The following is a 26,308-nucleotide window of genomic DNA, read 5'->3' as shown; positions in this document are numbered from 1 at the left end:
TTTCTATGGCAATTAAGTATTTTCATGTCGAACTTCCCACTCCGATGCAATTATACATATGCAATCTGCGTTTTCAGGTGCTGACCCTCAAATCCCAACAAAATCTCCACCAAGTATTTCTGGGAGTTCTCAGAGGTGATTCATTAGTGATTTGTGATATTTTCATTCTCTTTTCTTGCTTCATTGTCACTTCCCTGGGTGCCGCCATGTTCATCAGTCTCTCCTGAACCTGTTGGACCAGCCAAGACTTCCCCATGACTCTATTGTTTCCATCCCCTCTTCCGGATGCCACTGCCTTAGCTGGATACCACTTTGGCCAGACCACTCATCCAACAGGTTCTGCTGCCTCCTCCAGGAAATCACAGGCTTCTAGTGTTGATTCAAGGGGAACTTGATCCCCAGACTGCTGTTGGGAAGTAGGGGAAAATGTGTCTTTCTCCTTAGATTCTCTTAGAGGAACATCAGAGCAACATGACTTGATTCATCAGCATAAAAGATGTTAGAAATAGCTTTTCGGGGGCTTCCCTGGTGGCGCAATGGTTAAGAGTCTGCCTGCCAATGCAAGGGACACGGGTTCGAGCCCTGGCCCGGGAAGATCCCACATGCCACGGAGCAACTAAGCCTGTGTGCCACAACTACTGAGCTTGAGCTCTAGAGCCTGTGAGCCATAACTACTGAAGCCCGCACACCTAGAGCCCGTGCTCCACAACAAGAGAAGCCAGGACAACGAGACGGTGCTACGAAGAGTAGCCCCCACTCGTCTCAACTAGAGAAAGCCCGTGCACAGCAACGAAGACCCAATACAGCCAAAAATAAATAAATTAATTAGTTAAAAAAAAAAAAAGAAATAACTTTTCGGTGGTGAAATTAGTGGTATTCAAGATGGGTGCTTGGCTAGATTTTGATGAGGATATTTGAAATACTTCTTAGCTGTTTTTGGTGTGTGGATTGAAGATTGGGGGATTTCCAGTGCTAACCAAAGATTATACTAACCCTTAGATGTAGGTTAAAATTAATTTACACACATATATCACATTGTTCATACTGAACTGTTTCAAAATAAAATACTACACAGGCAGTACAGCACACTTAGACATGTTTCTAGTGGAGATCTGGATGGGATCAGGAGAAATATCCAAGGGACAAACACTCTGCTACCCGCAGAACTGCCCTTCTCATCCCTATTTAAGAATTAGTAACATTCTAATTCAAAGTATTGAGCCAGATTCCTTTTTCTAGAATGAGTTCTTTTTCTCTCAGGAAGTTGCTCAAACTCATTTAAATAGACTCTGGGCGGCCCATCCAATATTTCCCCAAATATGCCCAAACTTGGCATTCCACCTCAATGTAGCTCTTGAAATTTTGCTACCACGCCAGCATATGTATGTATGTGTATATATATATATATATATAAAGAGAAAAGAACATATATGCTATGTTCTTTTTTCCAGTCATATTTCTTTCCTCTCAATAATTGAGTTGCCCCTCCTTTCTCTTTCAAGAATTGCTTATCGTGGGACTTACCTGGTGGCGCAGTGGTTAAGAATCGGCCTGGCAATGCAGGGGACAGGGTTCGATCCCTGGTGTGGGAAGATCCCACATGCCAGGGAGCAACTAAGCTTGTGTGCCACAACTACTGAGCCTGTGCTCTAGAGCCCACCTGCCACAATTACTGAAGCCCGTGCGCCTAGAGTCCGGGCTCCACAACAACAGAAGCCACCGCAATGAGAAGCCCGTGCACCGCAAAGAAGAGTAGCCCTCTGCTGGCCGCAGCTAGAGAAAGCCTGTGCACAGCAACGAAGACCCAATACAGCCAAAAATAAATAAATAAATAAATAAAATAAATTTATTTTAAAAAATAAAGAATTGTTTATTGCATTTAAGGTTCAATGATACCCTTGTTTTACTTTGTTGTTAGAAGTGGAGAGGACCCATCACTCACGCTCATTTATTAGTTCTAACCTATTTATAACTAGGTTCAAGGAGTCGATGAGGAAAGTAGTACGGTGCTGGCAAAGTTGATTTGCGTAATGTGCAGAGACACTCAGCCTCTTACTCCAATTTGAACTTATCCACTAATGAGACTAAAAAGCTGGAGAACTTCAGACCTTCCCAGCAGGTGAAGGTCTAAACCAGCTATAGAAGATCAGGCTATATGAAGCAATTCCATCTGAAGTCAGGAAAACCCAAAAGGGGGAAAAAAATGTGACCCAAGGATTAGCATGAGCCATTGGCACATTAGACCCATCCAGGAAAGACCCCATGGACGTGGGACTCTCATCAATGTCCTGCTCCAGGGTGTTGACGTATGGACAAGGGGGTAGGAGGAGAATGCCCCCTCCCCATATACTCCTGATCAAATACTTTGACCTCTAGGGCACAGTCATAACTTCCCTTCTGCCCAAATTCACTTTTCAAGAAGACATAAGGGGTCTTCTGTGCTAAGGAAATAGAAATTTCAGAGGAGGAGCAAAATGGAGTTAAACTCCCTCTTTTTGGTTCTCTCTAGCTTTCTTTCCTCCTAGGCAGCTGGAGGGTAGGATGGGAGTAGACGAGGGTCTCCTGCTTGGGAAGTGCTTCTCCTTTTTGAAGACTTCACAGACAATGGTGGCAGGGGGGACCAGAAACAAGGGGGCCTGGAGATAGCAATCAGGACTGTCTATCTCAACCTTAAGTTAATGGGGTGAACAGAGTCCATAGCTGTCACATGTATCTGTCCACTTCCCCAGCATTTGGGCCTAAAGACCTAGGTGGGTATTAAAAAGTCAGTAATAACTCTTAGGCATTTGTGCCTTCAGAACCAACTGGAGCATCTCCACCAGCCATTCAGATAACAGGGAGCCCAGGCATCTCTTTGCTTTCCTTGGAGACCAGCATTTGACCACAGATAAGCCTTTCCCAAAGCACCTGCTTAAGTTTCCAAATATATCCTGCATTAGCATTAATCCCAACTTCATTATCATAGGATGATTGTTCTTCAGCAAAGCCTGTGTGCCATTTCCATCCCTCACACTCACGTAACAGCAGTGGAGTTTGCACACATGCTTGATTGCTTCTGATACAAACCTGACAGTTGCTCATCAAATTCTTTTCTAATGGCCTAATGTTAGAGCCTTAGTAGACCTTATTAAGGAATGATTACCTCATTTGAATCTTTAATTATCTTCCACCTCTTTTTATGGATATAAACATGCAACTCCCTCATAGAACTATCATCATATGAGTACGTTCATTAAGTCCAACAGCTGTCCTTTACCATCGAGGCCCAGAACATTTAAGCACTACTTTTCTGAATATCTCATCAGTTGAATTATCTGATTTATTTTACACTTTTCAAAACAGTAAGCCCAAAGTTATGAGGTTTTGTCATATTGCTTACCTTGAACTCTGCTGTTCCTCTGGTTATCTCAAAACAGTGGATGCAAATTTTCATTTGGAGGTGTGAAATTCTTACTATTGGTCAGTTTTCAGAGGTGAGAAGAGCCAAATGATTGCTGATTATAAATTGAGTCCTGTTTAGTAAAATCCATATTCTGTCTTGATAAACTTTCTGCTAAACATCTCAATTAATAGCAAAGCCGTTCTGGAGTTTATTCTGAGGTGACAAGTTTACTTTCCAAAATCAGATTAGAAATTAGTTGGGTTTTGACTTTTATTTTTTCTTTTGCTTCTTGGAATTTTTAACTTTTCTGTAGAGAAGATGAATTTCTCGTATAACTTAATGAAACTGTTGTAAAGAAGTAAGTAATATTGTGAACACTTCAAATTACCATGAAAATGTTAACCCCAAGGGAGGACTGTCTGGATGGAGTTGCTGCCCAGCACTGACTCTGAGTGCAGCCTTTCAATGCTTCTATAGTTCGTTAAAGTGAGGTATTCTGGGCTCATACGGCAGCGTGAATTCAGCTTTGAAAACTCACTCTGCTCCAAACACATACGTGGATAAACACATGGATCAAATACAGAAATACAGAAAAAGAGTACTAAGAAATTCGACTGACATAAAAGGTGAGATTAATATCTTACTGAGCCAGTCATGGAAGAGAGATTTTTTTTCCTCTAATTCTCTGTATTTAAAAAAAAAATAATGGGGGGAAGGGAAATAGGTGAAGGAGGTTAAGAGGTACAAACTTCCAGGTGCAAAATAAATGAGACATGGGTATGAAATGTATAGTGTGAGGAATATAGTCCATAACTATATAATATCTTTGTATGGTGACATATTGTAACTAGACTTACTGTGGTGATCATTTTGAAATGTATAGAAATATCAAATCACTGTATTGTATAACAGAAACTAACATAGTGTTGTAGGTCAATTGTACTTCGAAAACAAATAAACAAACTCATCTAGAAATCAGATTTGTGGTTACCAGAGGCAGAGGGTGGGGGAGGGGAACTGGATGAAGGCAGTCAAAAGGTCCAAACTAAAAAAAAAATTATGTTTTAAAATTTGAGATAATTGTAGATTCACTTGCAGTTGTACGAAATAATATAGCGAGACCTTATGTACCCTTTACTCAGTTCCCCCAGATAACACCTTGCATAACTATAGTGCAATATCACAACCAAACTATTGACATTGCTATAATCCAATGATCAATCCATATTTCATAAGTTCTACATGCACTTATTTGTTTGTGCACTTAATAATGTGCAATTTTATATTGCATGTATAGATTCATGTAATCACTTCCACTTTCCAAATAGATAAGAGGTCCATCACCATAAGGATCCCTTCTACTGCCTTTTTATGACCACAGACACCATCTTCCCCGCCCATCACTATCCCCTGGCAATCACTAATCTGTTTTCCATCTCTAAACTTTTGTCATTTCAAGACAAAAGCATTAATGCTTTTGTCTAAATCTAAAGCACCTAATGCTTTCTGCTTTCTGTCATATAAATGGAAGAATCACAGAGTATGTGACCTTTTTGAATTGCCTTTTCAAACTCAGTATAATTCATTTGAGATCCATCCAAGCCGTTGCATGTATCACTTCCTTTTTACTACTGAGTAGTATTACATGGTATGGATGTACCACAGTTTGTTTATCCATTCATTCATTGAAGGATCTTTGGATTATTTTTAGTGTTTGACTATTACAAATAAAGCTACCATGAGTTATGCATATATTTTTGTGTGAATGTTAAGTTTTAATTTCTCTGGGATACATGCCCAGAATTTTTTTCAATCTCCAAAACTAAAAACATAATAGGATGAAATCATGTATCTCATAGAGTTCTCACAACTAGTCTTGGAGCCTGATCTGGGCTATTGTACTCATGTTAGAGATAGAGAAACTGGAATTATAAAAATGATTCATCAGATTACTCCAAATGTAAACTTTGAAGTTGGAATTCTTTCTCATTAAGGCCTTGTTTATTCTTTAAGGCAGCCATTTTAGAAGGGAAGTTTTCTCCATACCTTGAAACATGATGTTATCTGCTATCTCTGAGATTTTTCATCTTAGTTTAGGTACTGATATCTCTAAAATATCCAAATTCTGCACACATTTAGATGTCTGTGATTTTGAAAATTGATCCCTATCCCTTTTCTCTTAATGAAGAGAGCAGCCCAACCACAGCAGACAATGAGGAATGCATTAGCACCAACTGGGGAAGAGCAGGAATTCTGCAAACCCTTCATCTGAAGCTAGCTAGCAGCCAGAAATTCCTCCTCCCCATAAGCTAGAAAACAGCTGTCCCTGAAAATTGTTGCTCCAAAGAAGGAATTACTTACACTCTTTTCTTTAACTCAAAAGATCAAGGCCTGGCAGAACGGAAGACCAAATCATTTGTCTGTTTATTCACAAAGGGTAGATTTAGCATCCCAACCTCTAACTGGCTACAACCTGCAAAAGCAAAACTGGAAACCAAGAACCACCAAACCCTAAGCGTCATTATAGCTTCCTTTGACCGTTTCATTTTATTCAGTTGGGCCACTCACTGATTACATTTTTGTCAATGTTTTTCTGTGTAAGAGGAGACGAAAAGACTTAAAGACTTAAACCTGTGATCAGCAAAACCTAAAAAAAAAAATTCTAAATCCATCAATCCCAAAATGTGCATTTCAGAAGATAGGGAGCCGGTCTAATTTAACAATATGCTAAACGGGTAAAATATTTTGCCTTAGAATTAAACTCGTCAGTAGTGAGACGTGAAGCTTCTACAGTCTGCCTGGAAAAGACAAGAAGTGCTCGGGCTCTGCTGTGAGAGCCATGAATTCAGCTCGGGGTGGGCAGGGGACCAAGGGACCTGAATATGCCACTTCCAACAACTAATTCAGATTAAGTGAATTAAATCTATATCTACCTTTCCTGGATTCTGGGTTGGACTTACATATGAATAGAATTGATCCTTGCCAATGAGATGGGATTTCACAAAATAAAACAATAATGACAATAACAGCTAACATTTGTCAAGTGCCAGCATAGGGCTAAGTGCTTCACAGGGATTATTTCCTTGAATCTTCATGATACTCCTATGAGGTAGGTATTATTATCCCTATTTTACAGTTAAGGAAACTGAGACTTAGGATAAGTAACTTGCTTATGATCTCATAGCTATTAAGTGATGAATCTAGGCTTCAAATCTGTGCATGTCTAATGTCAGAATTCAAGTTCTAAACCATATGCTCAGGTTTTTACTCTTAAATTTTACCATTAGAAAGCCATTTTTTTGGCATAAGACATAGTCCTCTATTAATTGCCAATCTCCTTTGAAGGCATTACATGTTAAGGCATTATCAATTACCAACTCCATTGTCAATGAGTTCTTCAAACCCTTACAGCTTGATAACAAACTGGGAGGAAGTGCTTCAAGGAAACAAAGGGGAGTGGGAGTGGGAAGTCTAAAGGAGGGCAATGAAGTTGTGGAGAGGCTCTGGGACTCTACAAGAAGGCTGGAACCAGAGTCACTATGACTGCCAACAAGCCTGCCTGAAGAGACAGATTTAGAGCCAGCCCACTTTTATCCTTCTATCTGTAAAAGATAGTCACACTCACACAGAACCAGCCCTACTCACTGCCCATTCTTTTATGCTATAATTAACTTCATTGATGATACTTTTAGGAGTCAGTAGTACACATCCCCCAAAACTGCCCATATGCTTTCATCTACTCCTTTGGGTCTTACACTCCAATCTTCTTGCCTCTGTTGATATTCAGTAACCTTTGATGAGTAAGGAACCCATTTACAAATTAAAAGGATAGATAGGAGTGGAAATGAACGTGAGCTGAGGATTTGTTATGCACCAGACACTGTGCCAGAGATTGACTTACATGACCTCATTAAATACTCTCAGCAACCCACCCAGGAAGGTGTATTATCTCTGTTTTACATAAGCGGAAACCAACAACCAGAGCCCACCCACAGTCTCACAGTTTAGTAAAAAACCAAGCACAGCTCTTTCCAGACTCCAACTTCCATTTTTGAGCCACTACATGATAAAGTAAATGAACTACAAAGTAAATATCTTTGAAATGAATCCCATATTAAAATTAAAACAATATTCAAAGGGGAGCAGAAAGGGAGCTGATATCTCATATGCATCTTAGTAGTCAGGATATAAAAGAAGGTTGGATTGGCCTGGAGGGGGGAAAGGTAGTGAAAGTGATGGTAAAGAAAAATTAGCCAACCAAATGCCTTGGTTGATAGTCACTTGTTTGGTGTGGTTGAAAATGGCACACACTGGTCATGATCAACAGAAAGATGGCCGAGATTTCGAATCCTCAAATCCTTACCTGAGAGGTGGACATGTGCAGTTTACATTCTAAATAAAGGTACATTTCTTGTTACAGTGATGGTTGGGGCCCAAAGCCCAATGTGGTCTCCTGGCGAGGTGGGATAGGCCACCGCGAGCCCTGGCTCCCAGTTGGCCTTCTAATAGCAGCCAAGCAGGAGACAGTCCGGGCCTTCTCATCACCCTGTTACAAATGAAGCTTTCCTGGTTCTCTGCCAAAAGTGAGAGCTTTTAGCTGTTGCATCTCTCATTGGAGTTTTCCCTCCAGTCCTTAGCATTACTTTCTAAATGAAGGAAAGGAGGCACAAGGAAGTGGCCAAATTATGTCCTTGTCTCATTCCCAAGTGCATTTCTCTTGGCTTGAGGAAGAAAGCTTTGTTCTTCTCTTCAGGTAAGTGTTTAATCACCCCCTCTTCACCCTACTGGTGAAAAAGGGATTTCTATCCTAGGGTTATGGAAATGGCCAAAAGCATGACACCTAACACTGCACAGCAGTTTATCAGTCACATATACTCATAGCTCGGGAGAGGAGGACACAACATACCACACATTGTCATGTGGGGACTTGGGAACAGAGTGAATGGTCGGGGGCTGTGGGAGAGTGCAGTTGCAGTATCAAAAGGGTAGTATCAAATCATGTGCCTGCTGAGTTCCATGGGATTGGCTTCTTTGAATAATTCCATGGGCAGGCAGGGAACTAAAGCCTGCTACTCAGGGATGGGCAGGCTCTGTGCCTGGTTCCCATGATAAGGGTAGAAGACCTTATCCATGGGAGCAGAGTGGGGAGGGGAACTTGTGGTTAGGCCATCGGAAGCACTCTCAGTTTCCCTCAGGTGTCAAGGCACATCTGTTGGGCCTTATACCACAGTAGGAATATCATTAATGGAATAAACAAAAATAGAGAAGGAACTATACAAGTTTTGATTTGTGTATGTCCTTCTTCAGTTCACATGCCCTAGAAGTAAAGAAACATACTGTTCCTCCCCTTTTGTTCCCCTTCATGAAGACTTGGAAAATACTTTGTCCTTTTTTTTTTTTTAATATTTATTTATTTATTTTGGCTGCTCTGGCATGTTGCAGCATGTGGACTTCTTAGTTGCGGCATGTGGACTTCTTTGTTGCAGAATGTGGACTCTTAATTGTGGCATGCATGTGGGATCTATTTCCCTGACCAGGGATTGAACCCATGCCCCCTGAATTGGGAGCACGGAGTCTTACCCACTGGGCCACAAGGGAAGTCCCTACTTTGTCCTTTTTGATGGAACACCTCGGTAACTGGACACTTAGTTAGTGTCATTGTTTGAGGAAGCTAATTTTTATCTGAGCAAATGCTGCCACCTAAGTTTTTAAAATTAATTTATCAAATAGTTATAGATACTCTAAGTACAGATCATTTGTATTGGAGCTGTATCAGTCAGAGTTCTTTGGTTGCAGGCAGCAGAAACAGAAGCTGGTTGATTTTAGCAAGAAGTAATTTATTGGACTGGATCTGAGTAGCTCAGAAATGCCCCCCCACCCCCCAAAAAAAGCTTAAGGAACCCAGATTCAGAAAGAACAATAATTTGGGCAGCTCTGCTGAACTTGTCAGCAGGAACGAATGGACACTCTACTGAGGGCAGCATAGTAGGAATGAATTAGCTCTAATACAGTCACTGGCTTTAACATTCACATTGCAGGAAGAGTCTGACTGGCACAGCTTGAGTCTTGGCCAAGGGAAGGGGGACACATTGACTGAACACTGAACCCAATCTGCAACAGGTTGGGGATGGCTTCTCAAAGGAAAATCAAATGACTGTCTACCCTAAGAAAGGAAAAGGGATTCTGAGCAGACAAAAAAGAAACAAAACAAAAAGAGGTATTCATTTCTAGAGATATTTTATTACCTTATGTGAATTAGAAAATCAATGCTTATCAAATGAAAGAGGTAAATCATATTTTGGCTCATTTGTGGTGCTTTCTACCGTGTCATTTCTGTTTGTGTATATACTTTCTCATTTCATCAAAATGAAGCATTTTCAGTGCCTCAATACCGGTTGTAGGGTAGATTTGTTATGAATTTAATCCTCAAATGGGTCAATCTGCTTTTAAGCCTTACCTCTTAGTCCAACCACAAGAATGGGTCTTTTAAACTTTTTTCACAAAGAAGTAGGGATAGGAGTGGATCAGTGGAAACTCAATATGTTGAGTGATTTAAAAACTATTTAGGGGCTTCCCTGGTGACACAGTGGTTAAGAATCCGCCTGCCAATGCAGGGGACACGGGTTTGAGATCTGGTCTGGGAAGATCCCACATGCCGCAGAGCAGCTAAGCCCGTGTGCCACAACTACTGAGCCTGTGCTCTAGAGCCCGCAAGCCACAACTACTGAGCCCATGAGCCACAACTACTGAAGCCCGCATGCCACAACTACTGAAGCCCGTGTGCCTAGAGCCCGTGTTCCGCAACAAGAGAAGCCATCGCAACGAGAAGCCCGCGCACAGCAACAAAGAGTAGCCCCTGCTCGCCGCAACTAGAGAAAGCCTGCATGCAGCCACAAAGACCCAACGCGGCCAAAAGAAAAAAAAAAACTGTTTAATGAAAGCATTAAAAAAAATTTTTTTTTGGCCACACCACCTCACAGCATGCAGGATCTTAATTCCCCGACCAGGGATTGAACCCTCACCCCCTGCAGTGGAAGTGTGGAGTCTTAACCTCTGGGCCGCCAGGGAAGTCCCTAATGAAAGCATATTATGTGCACATTGCAGTGCTAGACTCATGGGCAGTAAAAAGATAGATATACACAACAAAAAATACAACTGCCTATACCTAAGGAGTTTACAATGAGCATATGCACACACAATTAAGTGAAAGTTCAAATAATAAATATGTAACCCAGATGCCAGCAGAAACTCCACATTCCTTTCCCTCCCAAAGTTACATGAAGAATCTCAGAGGCTTGTATACTCAAGGTCACTTTTGAATCTTAGTATATACTACCCCCGGAATCTTATTTTCACTTTTATTTCTGCCCTACAATTGCTTCCTTTCTCTGATCTGTACCAAACCAGCAACACTCACACTTTTTTTAAAAAAGGCATATTTGAGTATAGCAAACTTCACTCAAACTTTGGGGAAAAGAAGAGGACTCACATCACAGAAGAGCTAATAGGTTAAAAAGTATTCGATTTCTATATTTTTAAAAGTTCTTTAGATATTTCCAACAATTAAGTCCCCAGCATCCTGCTATGTATTTTAGCCCTCTCCTTCTCTCATTCCTTGCCAGTAATTTGTCCCATGATATTATGCAAAGCAATTCAGCTCTCCGTAATTCAGCCCCAGTCCTCTCTTGGCAAATCCCAAGCTGTTAGACTCAAGCTCTAAGAAGCAGCTGGCTATGGGGTGGTAGGCTGGGTGAATAATTAAAGTCTTGCAGAACAGCGCACCAGTCCTCTGCTCTCAGAGTTGCAGACTCTGTTCTTTGCCCCAGGACTGTGCCCCAGGATACAGTCTTCCATTGGCCAAATAAATGAAAAATCTGATACAGAGCTTTCCAAAGGTGGTTGCTGGGACCAGAAAATCAGGATAATTTAATGCCTAGGTAATATATGATCACTATGCAATCCCCAATGGAAAAAGAAACAACTTGTACATCTTTCTTTCTGCTTCCCTTATCAATTATCAAAAGAAAGTTTGCTCTATTCAGAACCTGTTACTGCCAAAGAAGCAGGGATTTTCATTTGGGCTAGGGAAATGCACTCCAGCTCCCAATCCAGGTCATTAATAAATATGAATATACAGCCAACAATCACCAATTATTTGAAGGAAATGAATAACATGAAAGAGAGGGAGCAAACTCAGAGAGTGGAAGAACTAATTCCTAAAGAAACAGAGTTAATAGAAGAAACAAGAAATCAGAGTTAATAGAGTCAAGAGTATGTCACATCCAAAGGAAGAACAGATGGCTGTGAAAAAGAATCTATCAGAATCCTTGGAAATTAAAAATATGATCACCAGAATAAACAACAGATGGCCCAAATAACAGAATTTACATAGCAGAAGATAAAGTTAGTAAATTAAAATATCTGGCCAAGGAAATCTCTGAGTGTGCAGTAAAAAATAATAAGATGAAAATAGGTGCAAAATTAAGAGACAGGAAAGAAAGATACAGGAGATCCAACACTCACCTAACTGGAGTTCTAGAAGGGGAGAAAGACCAAGAGAGAATAACCAAAAAAGCAATTAGGTAAGCTCATGAAAAATGCTCAACATCACTAATCATTAGGGAAATGCAAATCAAAACCACAATGAGATACCACTTCACACCAATTAGGATGGCTATTATAAAAGAACAAAACAGAAAACAACAAACATTGGCAAGCATGTGGAGAAATTAGAACCCTCTTGAATGCTAGTGGAAATGTAAATGATACAGCTGCTGTGGAAAATGGTATGGTGGTTCCTCAAAAAAAAATTAAACATAGAATTATCATATGATCCAGAAATTCCTCTTTTAGGTATATATCCAAAAGAATTGAAGGCAAAGATTCCAACAGATATTTGTATACCAGTATTCACAGCAGCATTACAATAGCCAAAAAGGTGGAAACAACCCAAATGTCCATCAATGGATGAATGAATAAACAAAATGTGGTATATCCATATAATAGAATATTAGCCTTAAAAAGGAATAAAATTCTGATACATCTACAACATGGAGAAACCTTGTAAACATGCTTAAATGAAACAAGCCAGAAACAAAGGGACAAATATGGTATGATTCCACTTATATGAAGCCCTTAAGAGCAGTAAAATTTGTAGAGCCAGAAAGTAAAATGGTGGCTACCAGGGGCTGGAGGAAGCAGGGAATGGAAAGTTATTGCTGAATGGTTCCAGAGTTTCATTTTGGGATGATGAGAAAAGTCTGGAGATAGATAGTGGTGATGGTCACCACAATGTGAACGCACTTAAGGCCTCTGGATTGTGCACTTAAAAATAGTTAAAATGGTAAATTTTATGTTATGTACATTTTAACACAATAAAAAAATTTAAAGCAAAACAAATATATTACAGATTGTGTTTGCATTTAATTAATAAGACATTTTTTAAAAGAAAAAATTATGTAAAATTTCTGAAATAGTTCATTGAGCACTGAGCAGGAATAATTTTAAAAGAAACAAACCTAGACACACCATGGTGAATTTTCTGAACTCTAAGATTAAAAGAGAATCCTAAAAACCATGAGAGAAAAAGTAGATTACCTACAAAAGAGCAGGAATCATATTTGCATATTCTCTACAGTACAAGATGTTAGAAAACAATGGAGTGATGCCTTCAAAGTTTTTGTTTTTGTTTTTTAATATTATTTTTTTTCACATCTTTATTGGAGTATAAATGCTTTACAATGTTGTGTTAGTTTCTGCTGTAAAACAAAGTGAAATCAGCTATATGTATACATATATCTCCATATCCCCTCCCTCTTGAGCCTCCCTCCCACCCTCCCTACCCCACCCCTCTAGGTGGTCACAAAGCACCGAGCTGATCTCCCTGTGATATGCAGCAGCTTCCCACTAGCCATCCATTTTACCCTTGGTAGTGTATATACATCAGTGCTACACTCTCACTTCATCCCAGCTTCGCCTCCCCACCGTGCCCTCAAGTCTGTTCTGTACGTCTGCGTCTTTATTCCTGCCCTGCCACTAGGTTCATCAGTACTGCTTTTTTTTTCTTTTTTTTTAAAATAAATTTATTTTATTTTATTTATTTTTTAGTTTTGGCTGCGTTGGGTCTTCGTTGCTGTGCGCGGGCTTTCTCTAATTGCGGCGAGCAGGGGCTACTCTTCATTGCGGTGCACGGGGCTTCTCATTGTGGTGGCTTCTCTTGTTGCAGAACGCGGGCTCTAGGCGCACGGGCTTCAGTAGTTGTGGCACATGGGCTCAGTAGTTGTGGCTCGTGGGCTCCAGAGCGCAGGCTCAGTAGTTGTGGCGCACGGGCTTAGTTGCTCTGTGGCATGTGGGATCTTCCCGGCCCAGGGTTCGAACCCGTGTCCCCTGCATTGGCAGGCAGATTCTTAACCACTGCACCATCAGGGAAGTCCCAGTACCGCTTTTTAAAATTCCATATATATGCGTTAGCATACGGTATTTGTTTTTCTCTTTCTGACACTTCACTCTGTATGACAGATTCTGGGTCCATCCACCTCACTACAAATAACTCAGTTTTGTTCCTTTTTATGGCTGAGTAATATTCCATTGTATATATGTGTCACATCTTCTTTATTCAATCATCTGTTGATGGGCATTTAGGTTGCTTCCATGTCCTGGCTATTGTAAACAGTGCTGTAGTGAACACTGTGGTACATGTCTCTCTTTGACTTATGGTTTTCTCAGGGTATATGCCCAGTAGTGGGATTGCTGGGTCATATGGTAGTTCTATTTTTAGATTTTTAAGGAACCTCCATACTGTTCTCCATAGTGGCTGTATCAATTTACATTCCCACCAACAGTGCAAGAGGGTTCCCTTTTCTCCACACCCTCTCCAGCATTTGTTGTCTGTAGATTTTCTGACGATGCCCATTCTGACCAGTGTGAGGTGATACCTCATTGTGGTTTTGATTTACATTTCTCTAATGATTAGTGATGTTGAGCATCTTTTCATGCATTTGTTGGCCATCTGTACGTCTTCTTTGGAGAAATGTCTATTTAGGTCTTCTGCCCATTTTTGGACTGGGTTGTTTGTTTTTGTGATATGGAGCTGCATGAGCTGCTTGTATATTTTGGAGATTACTCCTTTGTCAGTTGTTTCATTTGCAAATATTTTCTCCCATTCTGAGGGTTGTCCTTTTGTCTTGTTTATTGTTTCGTTTGCTGTGCAAAAGCTTTTAAGTTTCATTAGGTCTCATTTGTTTATTTTTATTTCCCTTACTCTAAGACGTAGGTCAAAAAGGATCTTGCTGTGATTTATGTCATAGAATGTTCTGTCTATGTTTTCCTCTAAGAATTTTATAGTGTCTGGCCTTACATGTAGGTCTTTAATCCATTTTGAGTTTATTTTTGTGTATGGTGTTAGGGAGTGTTCTAATTTCATTCTTTTACCAGTAGCTGTCCAGTTTTCCCAGCACCACTTATTGAAGAGGCTGTCTTTTCTCCACTGTATATTCTTGCCTCCTTAATCAAAGATAAGGTGACCATGTGTGCGTGGGTTTATCTCTGGGCTTTCTATATTGTTCCATTGATCTATATTTGTTTTTGTGCCAGTACCATATTGTCTTGATTACTGTAGCTTTGTAGTATAGTCTGAAGTCAGGGAGCATGATTCCTCCAGTTCTGTTTTTCTTTCTCAAGATTGCTTTGGCTATTTGGGGTCTTTTGTGTTTCCATACAAATTGTAAAATTTCTTGTTCTAGTTCTGTGAAAAATGCCATTGGTAATTTGATAGGAATTGCATTGAACCTGTAGATTGCTTTGGGTAGTATAGTCATTTTCACAATATTGATTCTTCCAATCAGGGAGCATGGTATATCTCTCCATCTGTTTATGTTATCTTTGATTTCTTTCATCAGTGTTTTATAGTTTTCTGAGTACAGGTATTTTGCCTCCTTAGGTAGGTTTATTCCTAGGTATTTTATTCTTTTTGTTGTGATGGTAAATGGGATTGTTTCCTTAATTTCTCTTTCTGATCTTTTGTTGTCAGTGTATAGGAATGCAAGAGACTTCTGTGTATTAATTTTGTATCCTGCAACCTTACCAAATTCATTGATTAGTTCTAGTAGTTTTCTGGTGGCATCTTTAGGATTTTCTACATATAGTATCATGTCATCAGCAAACAGTGACAGTTTTACTTCTTCTTTTCCAATTTGTATTCCTTTTATTTCTTTTTCTTCTCTGATTGCCATGGCTAGGACTTCCAATACTATGTTGAATAATAGTGGCAAGAGTGCATATCCTTGTCTTGTTCCTGATCTTAGAGTAAACGCTTTCAGTTTTCACCATTGAGAATGATGTTTGCTGTGGGTTTGTTGTATGCAGCTTTTATTATGTTGAGGTAGGTTCCCTCTATGCCCACTTTTTGGAGAGTTTTTATCATAAATGGGTGTTGAATTTTGTCAAAAGCTTTTCCTGCATCTATTGAGATGATCATATGGTTTTTATTCCTTATTTTGTTAATATGGTATATTACATTGTTTTGCGTATATGGAAGAATATTTGCATCCCTGGGATAAATCCCACTTGATCATGGGGTACGATCCTTTTAATGCGTTGTTGGATTCTGTTTGCTAGTATTTTGTTGAGGATTTTTGCATCTATGTTCATCAGTGATATTGGTATATAATTTTCTTCGTTTGTGACACGTTTGTCTGGTTTTAGTATCAGAGTGATGGTGGCCTCATAGAATGAGGTTGGGAGTGTTCCTCCCTCCACAATTTTTGGGAAGAGTTTGAGAAGGATGCGCGTTAACTCTTCTCTAAATGTTTGATAGAATTCACCTGTGAAGCCATCTGGTCCTGGACTTTTGTTTGTTGGAAGATTTTAAATTACAGTTTCAATTTCATTACCTGTGACTGGTCTGTTTATATTTTCTAATTCTTCCTGGTTCAATCTTGGAAGGTTGTACTTTTCCAAGAATTTGTCCATTTCTTTCAGGTTGTCCATTTTATTGGCATATACTTGCTTGTAGTAGTCTCTTATGATCTTTTGTATTTCTGCAGTGTCAGTTGTAATCTCTCCTTTTTCATTTCTAATTTTATTGATTTGCATTCTCTCCCTTTTTTTCTTGATGAGTCTGGCTAAAGGTTTATCAATTTTGTTTACCTTCTCAGAGAATCAGCTTTTAGTTTTATTGATCTTTGTTATTGTTTTCTTTGTTTCTATTTCATTTATTTCTGCTCTGATCTTTATGATTTCTTTCCTTCTACTAACTTTGGGTTTTGTGTGTTCTTCTTTCTCTAGTTCCTTTAGGTGTAAGGTTAGATTGTTTATTTGAGATTTTTCTTGTTTCTTGAGGTAGGCTTGTATAGCTATAAGCTTCCCTCTTAGAACTGCTTTTGCTGCATCCCATAGGTTTTTGATCATGGTGTTTTTGTTGTCATTTGTTTCTAGGTATTTTTTGATTTCCTCTTTGATTTCTTCAGTGATCTCTTGGTTATTTAGCAGTGCACTGTTTAGCCTCCATGTATTTGTGTTTTTTACTGTTTTTTTTCCCTGTAATTGATTTCTAATCTCATAGAGTTGTGGTCGGAAAAGATGCTTGATACGATTTCAATTTTCTTAAATTTTCCAAGATTTGATTTGTGACCCAAAATGTGATCTATTGTGGAGAATGTTCCGTGTGCACTTGAGAAGAAAGTGTACTCTTCCGCTTTCGGGTGGAATGTCCTAAAAATATCAACTAAGTCTATCTGGTCTATTGTGTCATTTAAAGCTTGTGTTTCCTTATTTATTTTCTGTCTGGATGATCTGTCCATTGCTGTAAGTGAGGTGTTAAAGTTCCCCACTATTATTGTGTTACTGTCGATTTCTCCTTTTATGGCTATTAGCATTTGTCTTATGTATTGAGATGCTCCTATGTTGGGTGCATATATATTTATAATTGTTATGTTTTCTTCTTGGATTGGTCCCTTGATCATTATGTAGTGTCCTTCCTTATCTCTTGTAACAGTCTTTATTTTAAAGTCTATTTTATCTGATATGAGTATTGCTACTCCAGCTTTCTTGTGATTTCCATTTGCATGGAATATCTTTTTTCCATTCCCTCACTTTCAGTCTGTATGTGTCCCTAGGTCTGAAGTGGGTCTCTTGTAGACAGCATATATATGGGTCTTGTTTTTGTAACCATTCAGCCAGTCTGTGTCTTTTGGTTTGAGCATTTAATTCATTTATATTCAAGGTGATTATTGATATGTATATTCCTATTACCATTTTCTTAATTGATTTGGGTTTGCTTTTGTGGGTCCTCTTCTTCCCTTGTGTTTCCCACTTAGAGAAGTTCCTTTAGCATTTGTTGTAAAGCTGGTTTGGTGGTGCTGAATTCTTGTAGCTTTTGCTTATCTGTAAAGCTTTTGATTTCTCCATCGAATCTGAATGAGATCCTTGCTGGGTAGAGTAATCTTCTTTGTAGTTTTTTCCCTTTCATCACTTTAAATATGTCCTGCCACTCCCTCCTGGCTTGCAGAGTTTCTGCTGAAAGATCAGCTGTTAACCTTATGGGGATTCCCTTGTATGTTATTTGTTGCTTTCAATATTTTTTCTTTGTATGTAATTTTTGATACTTTAATTAATATGTGTCTTGGCATATTTCTCCTTGGATTTATCCTGTATGGCACTCTCTGTGCTTCCTGGAGTTGACTGACTATTTCCTTTCCCATGCTAGGGAAGTTTTCGAATATAATCTCTTCAAATATTTTCTCAAACCCTTTCTTTTTCTCTTCCTCTTCTGGGACCCTTATAATTTGAATGTTGGTGCATTTAATGTTGTCCCAGAGGTCTCTGAGACTGTCCTCAATTCTTTTCATTCTTTTTTCTTTATTCTGCTCCCTGGTAGTTATTTCCACCATTTTATCTTCCAGCTCACTTATCTGTTCTTCTGCCTCAGTTATTCTGCTATTGATTCTTTCTAGAGTATTTTTAATTTCAGTTATTATGTTGTTCATCACTGTTTGTTTGCTCTTTAGTTCTTCTAGATCCTTGTTGAATGTTTCTTTTATTTTCTCCATCCCGTTTCCAAGATTTTGGATCATCTTTACTATCATTACTCTGAATTCTTTTTCAGGTAGGTTGCCTATTTCATCTTCATTTATTTGCTCGTGCAGGTTTTCACTTTGCTCCTTCGTCTGTAACATAATTTTCTGTGGTTTCATCACTGTAGGTTTTTTTTTTTTTTGAATGGTGGGGCTGTATTCCTGTCTTACTGGTTGTTTGGCCTGAGGTGTCCAGCACTGGAGTTTGCAGGCAGTTGGATAGAGCTGGGTCTTGGGCTGAGATGAGGATCTCCTGGAGGCCTCACTCCGATTAATATTCCCTGGGGTCTGAGGCTCTCTGTTAGTCCAGCAGTTTGGAATGAGAGCTCCCACCACAGGAGCTTGGGCCCGACCTCCAGCCTGGGAATGAAGATCCCGCAAGTCGTGTGATGTGGCAAAAAAAAAAAAGGAGCAATACAATAACAAAGAATAAAAAAGAAAATAAAATTAGAGGGGCTTCCCTTGTGGCGCAGTGGTTGAGAGTCTGCCTGCCAAGGCGGGGGATACGGGTTCGAGCCCTGGTCTGGGAAGATCCCACATGCCACGGAGCAACTAGGCCCATGGACCACAACTACTGAGCCTGCGCGTCTGGAGCCTGTGCTCCGCAACAAGAGAGGCCGCGATAGTGAGAGGCCCGCACACCGCGATGAAGAGTGGCCCCCACTTGCCGCAACTGGAGAAAGCCCTCGCACAGAAACGAAGACCCAACACAGCCAAAACTAAATAAAATAATTAAAAAAAAATAAATAAAATTAGAAAGATAAAAAATATGTAGGAAAAATAAAAATATAATTGAAACAACTGCAACAAGATAAAACAAAACCACAGCAGAAAAAAGAAAAAAAGAAGAAAAAAAGGGGGGAACAAGCCAAAAGGAGCAGAACAATAACAAAGTATAAACAATAAAATAAAATTAGAAAAATAAAAGATTTATTAGAAAAAATAAAAAATATAAATGAATCCACAAGGTAAAGCAGAACCCCCCCCCAATCTAAATGAGGAGAAAAAAAACCCCAGCCTTGCCTATGTGGGGTGGAGTTTAGGTGGGGGTGGAACTTAGGCAGGGGTGGGGTTTAGGATGGGGCAGGACCTAGGTGGGTGGGGGGTGACGTTTGAACGTGGGGCAGGGCCTAGGTGGGGTGATGTTCAAGCGTGGGGTGGGGCCTCTGCTTAGGACCTGCATGTGGGAGGGGAGAGGCAGTACATCCAAACAAGGGCCTCCAGAGTGTGGAGTTCTGGAGTTTGGAGGTAAGGCCCTGGGTGAGGGTGTGTGGGTGGGGTTTAGGCCCAGCACATTGGAGGGCGTCTCAGAGGGTGTCTCCAATTGTAGAGGTGGGGCCCTGGGTGGGGATGTAGGGACAGGGCTTGGGCTTTGCACAGCAGGAGGGAGGCTCCGAGGGCAGATGATTAGACCCAGAAGCCCAACAGGTTCCCCGGTGCCTAAGTGGACAGGGAAACCACTGGCCCTGTTCCCTTCCATTCCTCCACGCCCCCTGCCCCATGTCTCTTCCAGGGTCTCCCCCGTCCCTGCTGGACCCCTAACCGTGGGTGGGTCCTGCTGGGTGTAGGAACTCCTCCCCTCCCCTAGCCACCCCTCAGGGGTGCCGGTCCCAGAGGTTCAGCCTTTACTTTTGCTCCCCCTTCCCTCCCCCCCACTCCCGCAGGACCCACACGGCTGGAAGGGGCCTAGGTGGGCAGAGTATCAGGCCCGGGATCTCAGCAGGCTCCCAGGGGCCCAAGTGGGCAGGGGAAACCTGGCCATGCTCCCTTTTGATCCTCTGCCCTCCCAATGGTCCCCTAGTTTCCCCCTTCGGGCATGGGATCCCTTCCTTTCCCCCAGCTGCCCCTCAGGGGCGCCAGTCCCCTCCCGCCTCTACTTCTCCTCCTCCCTCGCTCCCCTCCACGACCCACGTCCTACCCAGTCACTGGGGGTTCCTCCCATCCCCTTAGGTGTCCATGGTCCCCCACTGGTGCCTGGTAGGTGCCCTAGTTGTGTGGAGATGTGAATTCCGCATCCTCCTAGTCTGCCATTTTCTGCCTTCAAAGTTTTAAAGGAAATTATTTAAAGCCTAGAATTCTTTCTTCAGCAAAACTGTCATCCACATATCCATGGAGGGAGGGAAAGTTTATATATTTAAGGTTTGAGTTTACCACTTAACAATCCTTCCTAGAACAGTTATTGGAACATAAGGCAAACTAAAAAATTGAGTTAAAAAAAAAAGTGCAATTCAAGGAAAAAATAGATACTAATAGGAGATTTAATTAAAAAGCAAATAATCGTTGATAATATGGCTATAAAACACACTATAATTTTTTAAGAAAAGATACGCATGATATAAAATAATTCATTATAATTAGAATTTAAAATTCAGAGTAATTTGAACAAAACCTGACAAAGGGAAAGAGATACAGAAATTAAGTTAAAAGATTTGTCTTGTTTTGAGGAGAGTGAGATTTTAGATACAGATTAAATATCAATTTCAAGAGAGAATGTAAGTTTAAATATAGTTATTCAAAACCTAAGAATACTGAGACAATAAGCATAAGACTTAGAACTTTAAATACCATGGAGAAAAAAAAAAAAGAAAGTCTTATTAGCAAAAGTGAAAAAACAAGGACCCAAAACAACACAGGCCAAACAAGACAAAACCACAAAACAAGCAAAACCAAAGACAAGAAAGCTTTTCAAAGAGAAAGCACAACACAAGAAGGCAAGAATAGAATGGATTGATTGACTGAACAAGCATATGAAGCTCTTGCCTTGTCCTAGGGACTGTTCTAAGTGTTTTACAAGTATTAGCTGATTTAATCAAGCAATCAAGCATGCTGGTATCTCAATAAATGTGGATGGATTAAATTCCTCAATTAAAAGAGATTCTTATGTCTTACATTGTGTTAAGGCAGAGAAAGAAAGAGAGAGAGAGATACAGAAAGCAAGAGAGGAAAGAATAGCTTAAAACTGAATTAAATTTTTGAAGATGAAAGGTAGGAAAATTACAACAAGACAAACAAACAAAGCGGGAATGGCAATATTATTATTGAACAAACTAAAATTCAAGTTGAAAAGTATTAAATGAAACAAAAAGAATTATTTTATGATGATAAGAGCTATAAACTATTAAAAGCCTTGGGAATAACTACTTATGAGCCTCAGAATAATATCAAAACATTAATCTAAAGCTATTAGGAATACCAGGATTTGAATTGATTCAGGGGGTTGAAAAGGGAGGGAGAGATTTTTGGTAAAAAGGAATTCCCCAACAGTACTCATAACTGAGCAATAGCAAGGCCACGTCCACCAAAACTGAGGGTCAGTGGAGAAGGAGGCTGAGGGAGAAATAAGATTAGAAAGATAGAGCAGGTTGAATGGCAGGTAAAGAAGTCTAGATTTTACCCTCCAGGAAAGGTGAAGAGGAACAGAAGAGAGAAGATGAAAGGTGATCTTTTGGAAGATGGGGCAGGCAACAGTGTGCAGGTCTGGCTGAAGAAGAAATGGAGTATTCACAAAACAGGCCCAAGTGCCTGCTTACTATTGGTAAATCAGTAGTACATTTTCTTTTTATCCTTAGGTTCCTAGCCCATCACAAAGTCTTTGTAAATTGAATTCAGTAAGGTATATGAGAGCATGATGAATATTGAGGTGCTATAAGTATGTAATATTAATATTAATTATTCTCATTCATTCTATAGTATTATGTTTAAATACTTAGAGTCCTCTAAATTATGATCAATGTAAATTGTTCCCCATAATCCTTATCCTGTAGGTAATTGGAAGCTTTGAAGAACTTGATCAAAGTGAATTCTTTCACCAAGAATCCAAGAAAAGCCAGAGTATGAGCAATTACAGAGGCTATCCAAGCATATCTGCTTTTCCTCTCCTTTCTTTCTGTGCACAGTATCCTACTCTACACGAGGCAGAGTTAAGATCTGGGAACTTGGGAAGGGTCCTACCAACTAGGACGACATTTTCTCCTGTGGGAGAAACTTTCTTTTTTCAGAATATTAAATCAGTTTTATAAATTTAAGAAAACGTTGATACCTACATTTTTAAGAAAATATAATTCCTGACTCTATAGTGCTTAGGATACGTGGAGAAGCAGGCTATGGAAAATAGATTTGCCTGGTTTTAGGAACTGTTATCAGAGATGGTCTCCCTGCCAGTCACCTGCATCAGCAGAGAGGAGCCAAAACAGAGATAATCCCAAAGGTAGATCATTCAAAAACACATTGCTCTTTAGTTCAGGAGCACAATCAATTACTTTTTCTTCTTGCAGCTAGTTCTTTCTAATTGCATATTCCCTAGGTTAATGTTCAACGTCATTTTCTATCCCTGACCACACACTAATTTATAATGGGAAGAATGGCCCCGGTATGCTGGTTGGCAATGGTACATGAGCCTGGGATTAACTAGTTGCTACAGATAATTACAAATGGGTAATTCACAGCCAGAAAATTGAGAATGCTTTTTTTTTTTTTTTTTTTGGCCACACCCCACAGCTTGTGGATCTCAGTTCCCCAACCAGGGATTGAAACCGGGCCACAGCAGTGAAAACCAGGAGTCCTAACCACTAGACCACCAGGGAACTCCCGAGAATTCTTAAACATATATACTTGTTAGGAGCCAACAGTAAAATTTCTATGGTATCTGTGATTCTGTGTGTGTGTGTGTGTGTGTGTGTGTGTGTGTGTGAGAGAGAGAGAGAGAGAGAGAGAGAGAGGAGGAGAGAGAGAAATGAAGAAGGATTTTATGATAATTTTATGGTAATCCTTTAACACTAAAAGGCAACTACTAAGGTCTTGCTTTTAGGAATTGAAGCAACTCTCTTCAGCTACTTTCTAACTTTGAAAATGTGAGGATATTTATTTTTAAAGGAAAAAGTTCAATAATAATCTTTAAGTAAATGATTTTAATGTCACATACCAGAAAGAGAAGATATTTATTAAATACGAGGCATCTTTTCTTAACTGGTTTCATTAAGAACAATCATTTTCAGGGTTTTTATCAAAACCTCACATTAGCACTGGCAAGAAAAATAACATAGTTTAGAATCTTTCTGACTTCAACAAGCACCTTTGTGAGCTACTAAGAGCATTTATTAAGATAGATATAATTATTATTGAAGGGTATAAGCTCTTTATTTTTCCATAACATCTATATAATAATCTATATAAATATAATAATTTAGAAGGAATTACTATAATCAACGTGTATACACAATAACATTTTCTTGGCAGGTGGGAATAGGTGGGTAACCTATTCTTTGTGAGTCCGTCCCAAATTATAAGGCTAAAGATAAGATGGCTATTGATACTTGGTAATAGCAATTGAGAAATTAAATAGATACCAGCTCATAAAACCTTATATTGGAGATGACTGTCATTCTACCCACCTCTCATTTTCTTGCTGTTCACTTCCCCTTCTCAGAGAGGATGCCTGGTTGTGACTGGAAGGGACATTAGAATAGTGTGTCCTTGCCTGTCGGACTGTGTGAGCTGATTGGACCAAGGCTGTAATCTCACCAAAGCTGAGGCCATCGCGTTCTCTCTCCTGGTTGTGGAAGTACAGGCTAGAATGCCATTTCTAATCAGAAATGGAAGCTGCTGTTTTAGGGACATTTGTAATGGGATATTTTCCCAAAGACAAAAGCATGAAGCAGGTGCAGCAGAGACAAGGGCCAGGGGGCCAAAAGGACAGGGAAAGAAAGAAAGTGAGAACAAAAGCAAGAATTTTACTAATACCTCTCTGGTTCTGTAAAATTCTGCTAGACTTGCTAAAATTGGGCGCCTTGAGATGTGTTTGTATCCTTACAATAAACCTCTCTGTAATTAGCCCAGTTTAAGTGAATTTCTTCTTGCAACTACGCCTAAGAAACTGTTAACTACTATGTTAATTTTCAAGACTTATAAAGATGGCAATAACTTACATTTTCCTGCCAGAATTTGAGAGAAGCAAGCAAATCTGACACCAGAAATGCAGTTGCCTCACTATTGGTTTGTATCTCAAACCAGTTTAAGGAAGCAGTGCATAAACCTTATTTTTATATGGCCATAGCCAACTTACCCTACTTAAAAGTATAACCATAACACTAAGAAGTGGCCAAGTATTTTTAAATTATTTTCTTTTAAGTGGTGGTCACACCAAGTGTAGAGATTATGTGGAGCAACTGGATCTTTCATACATGGTTGATGGAATAGTTAAATGATACAATCACTTTGGAAAACTACTTGACAGTTTTTTTTAAAGTTCACAATATAGCTACCTTATGATCCAGCAATTCTACGCCTAGATACACCAAAGAAATGAAAACACATATCTATAAAAAGATTTAAATAAGAATATTCATTGCATTATCATTTATTATAGCATAAAATCAGAAACAACCAAATTGCCCAAGAGGAAAAAGATGGGCAAACCAGTTATGGCATAATCACACAATGGAATGCTACATAGCAATAAAAAGGAAGAAACAACTGATGCAGGCAATGACATGCATGAGACTCTAAAAGACTTCGTTGAGTGAAAGAAGTTAGACCCTGAATTACATACTGTATGTTCAATAACAAGCAAAATTAACATATGGAGATAGAAATCAGAGCAGTGGTTATCTGAGGGGAGTGGTTGCAGACTTTGAAGATAATTTTCTAGGGTGATGGTAATGTTCTATGACTTGATTGGGTTTACAGGTGCATACATTTGTCAAAATTCATCAAACTGTACACTTTAGATCTATGTGTTTTACTGTGAGGGGAAAGTCAAGATATTATTTGACCAAAAGAAATATAGGGGGCAAAAAACTGTTACTAAGACAGAGTCAGTAAAACAGGAGCACAGATGCGGGGCATCCTCAGAAGAAAGAGGCTCTGGCATATTGTTCAATTTCAAGGTTCCTGACATGTCTGCTTCCCCCAGAGGCCTTGACAATAGATACTTACCATGAAATTCAAGCACACGGAAAATTCAGAACATTTTCATGTGTATCGACAGTAATAGTTTTGAGGGCAAAACATACAGTAAAGGAGTGCAGTCCCCAGCCCCCAAATGCAGTTCAATCCCCAGCTCTGCCACTATTTATGAGACCCTAGACAAGTTAGCGAACCTCTCAGCTGTAAAATAGTGATGATAATAATAGCAGTCATCTGGTGGGACCACTATGAGGATGAAATGACTCACACATGCAAAACTCTTAAAAAGTGTTTGGCATACAAGAAGTACTTGATAAATGTTAAGAGTCCTACAGGTCTTTCTTAGAAAAGCAAAAAAGAACTCTAAAGTGGATTCTCATGCATGGACTCACTGTTGGGCAAGTTTTAACATATCTAAGTAGAAAAAGATAAAAAGACCTTTGAAAACTTTAATCTGCTTGTATATTTCTCTGGAAATGTCACTGGCAGTTTTGTGGGGATCCAGCAGTGATGGTTTCCATTCAGAGAAGAGGCACTTCTGAACTTGATACAGCTGTTTGCAGGGAACAGAGAGACTGTGAATTCTAGTCAAGGTTTCACCGTGTTGTCTACCAAAGTCAGTTGGTTTATAAAGGAGCTTTGGGGTTAAAAGCATTTTTTCCCACACCAATGATTGTAAAGTCAACATTCCACTAACTGAGGCTGTTTCTATGTCTGCTTGTTTTCTCCAAATTAGATAAACTGTAACTAGTCAGAATACTAGTGGAATTTTTTTTTTAAGATTTTTTTGATGTGGACTATTTTTAAAGTCTTTATTGAATTTGTTACAATATTGCTTCTGTTTTATGTTTTGGTTTTTTGGCCTTGAGGTATGTGGGATCTTTGCTCCCCAACCAGGGATCGAACCTGCACCTCTTGCACTGTAATGCGAAGTCTTAACCACTGGACCACC

The 26,308-nt window shown here is 39.6% G+C and overlaps 1 protein-coding gene and 1 long non-coding RNA gene across 4 annotated transcripts in view; both read left to right on the top strand.

Annotated features, from left to right (window-relative positions):
* LOC309663420 overlaps positions 1-5,435 on the top strand; it is a 41,236-nt gene extending 35,801 nt beyond the window's left edge. For both annotated transcript variants that reach the window (XR_014265254.1, XR_014265255.1), the window contains one exon: positions 1,503-5,435. This is a non-coding gene — a long non-coding RNA (uncharacterized lncRNA). The remainder of the gene's footprint in view (positions 1-1,502) is intronic.
* An 8,386-nt stretch (positions 5,436-13,821) lies between these two features.
* Positions 13,822-26,308, top strand: part of LOC309663373 (uncharacterized protein) — a 31,461-nt gene continuing 18,974 nt past the window's right edge. For both annotated transcript variants that reach the window (XM_082467368.1, XM_082467367.1), the window contains exons 1-2: positions 13,822-19,701; positions 21,855-21,988. In XM_082467368.1, the coding sequence (XP_082323494.1) occupies positions 19,596-19,701; positions 21,855-21,988 (240 nt within the window). In that variant the 5' untranslated portion in view covers positions 13,822-19,595. The remainder of the gene's footprint in view (positions 19,702-21,854; positions 21,989-26,308) is intronic.

This window comes from Balaenoptera physalus, assembly GCF_965194825.1.
Source record: "Balaenoptera physalus genome assembly, chromosome: 6".
Taxonomy (NCBI): domain Eukaryota; kingdom Metazoa; phylum Chordata; class Mammalia; order Artiodactyla; family Balaenopteridae; genus Balaenoptera; species Balaenoptera physalus.
This window is presented reverse-complemented; position numbering and strand designations above follow the sequence as displayed.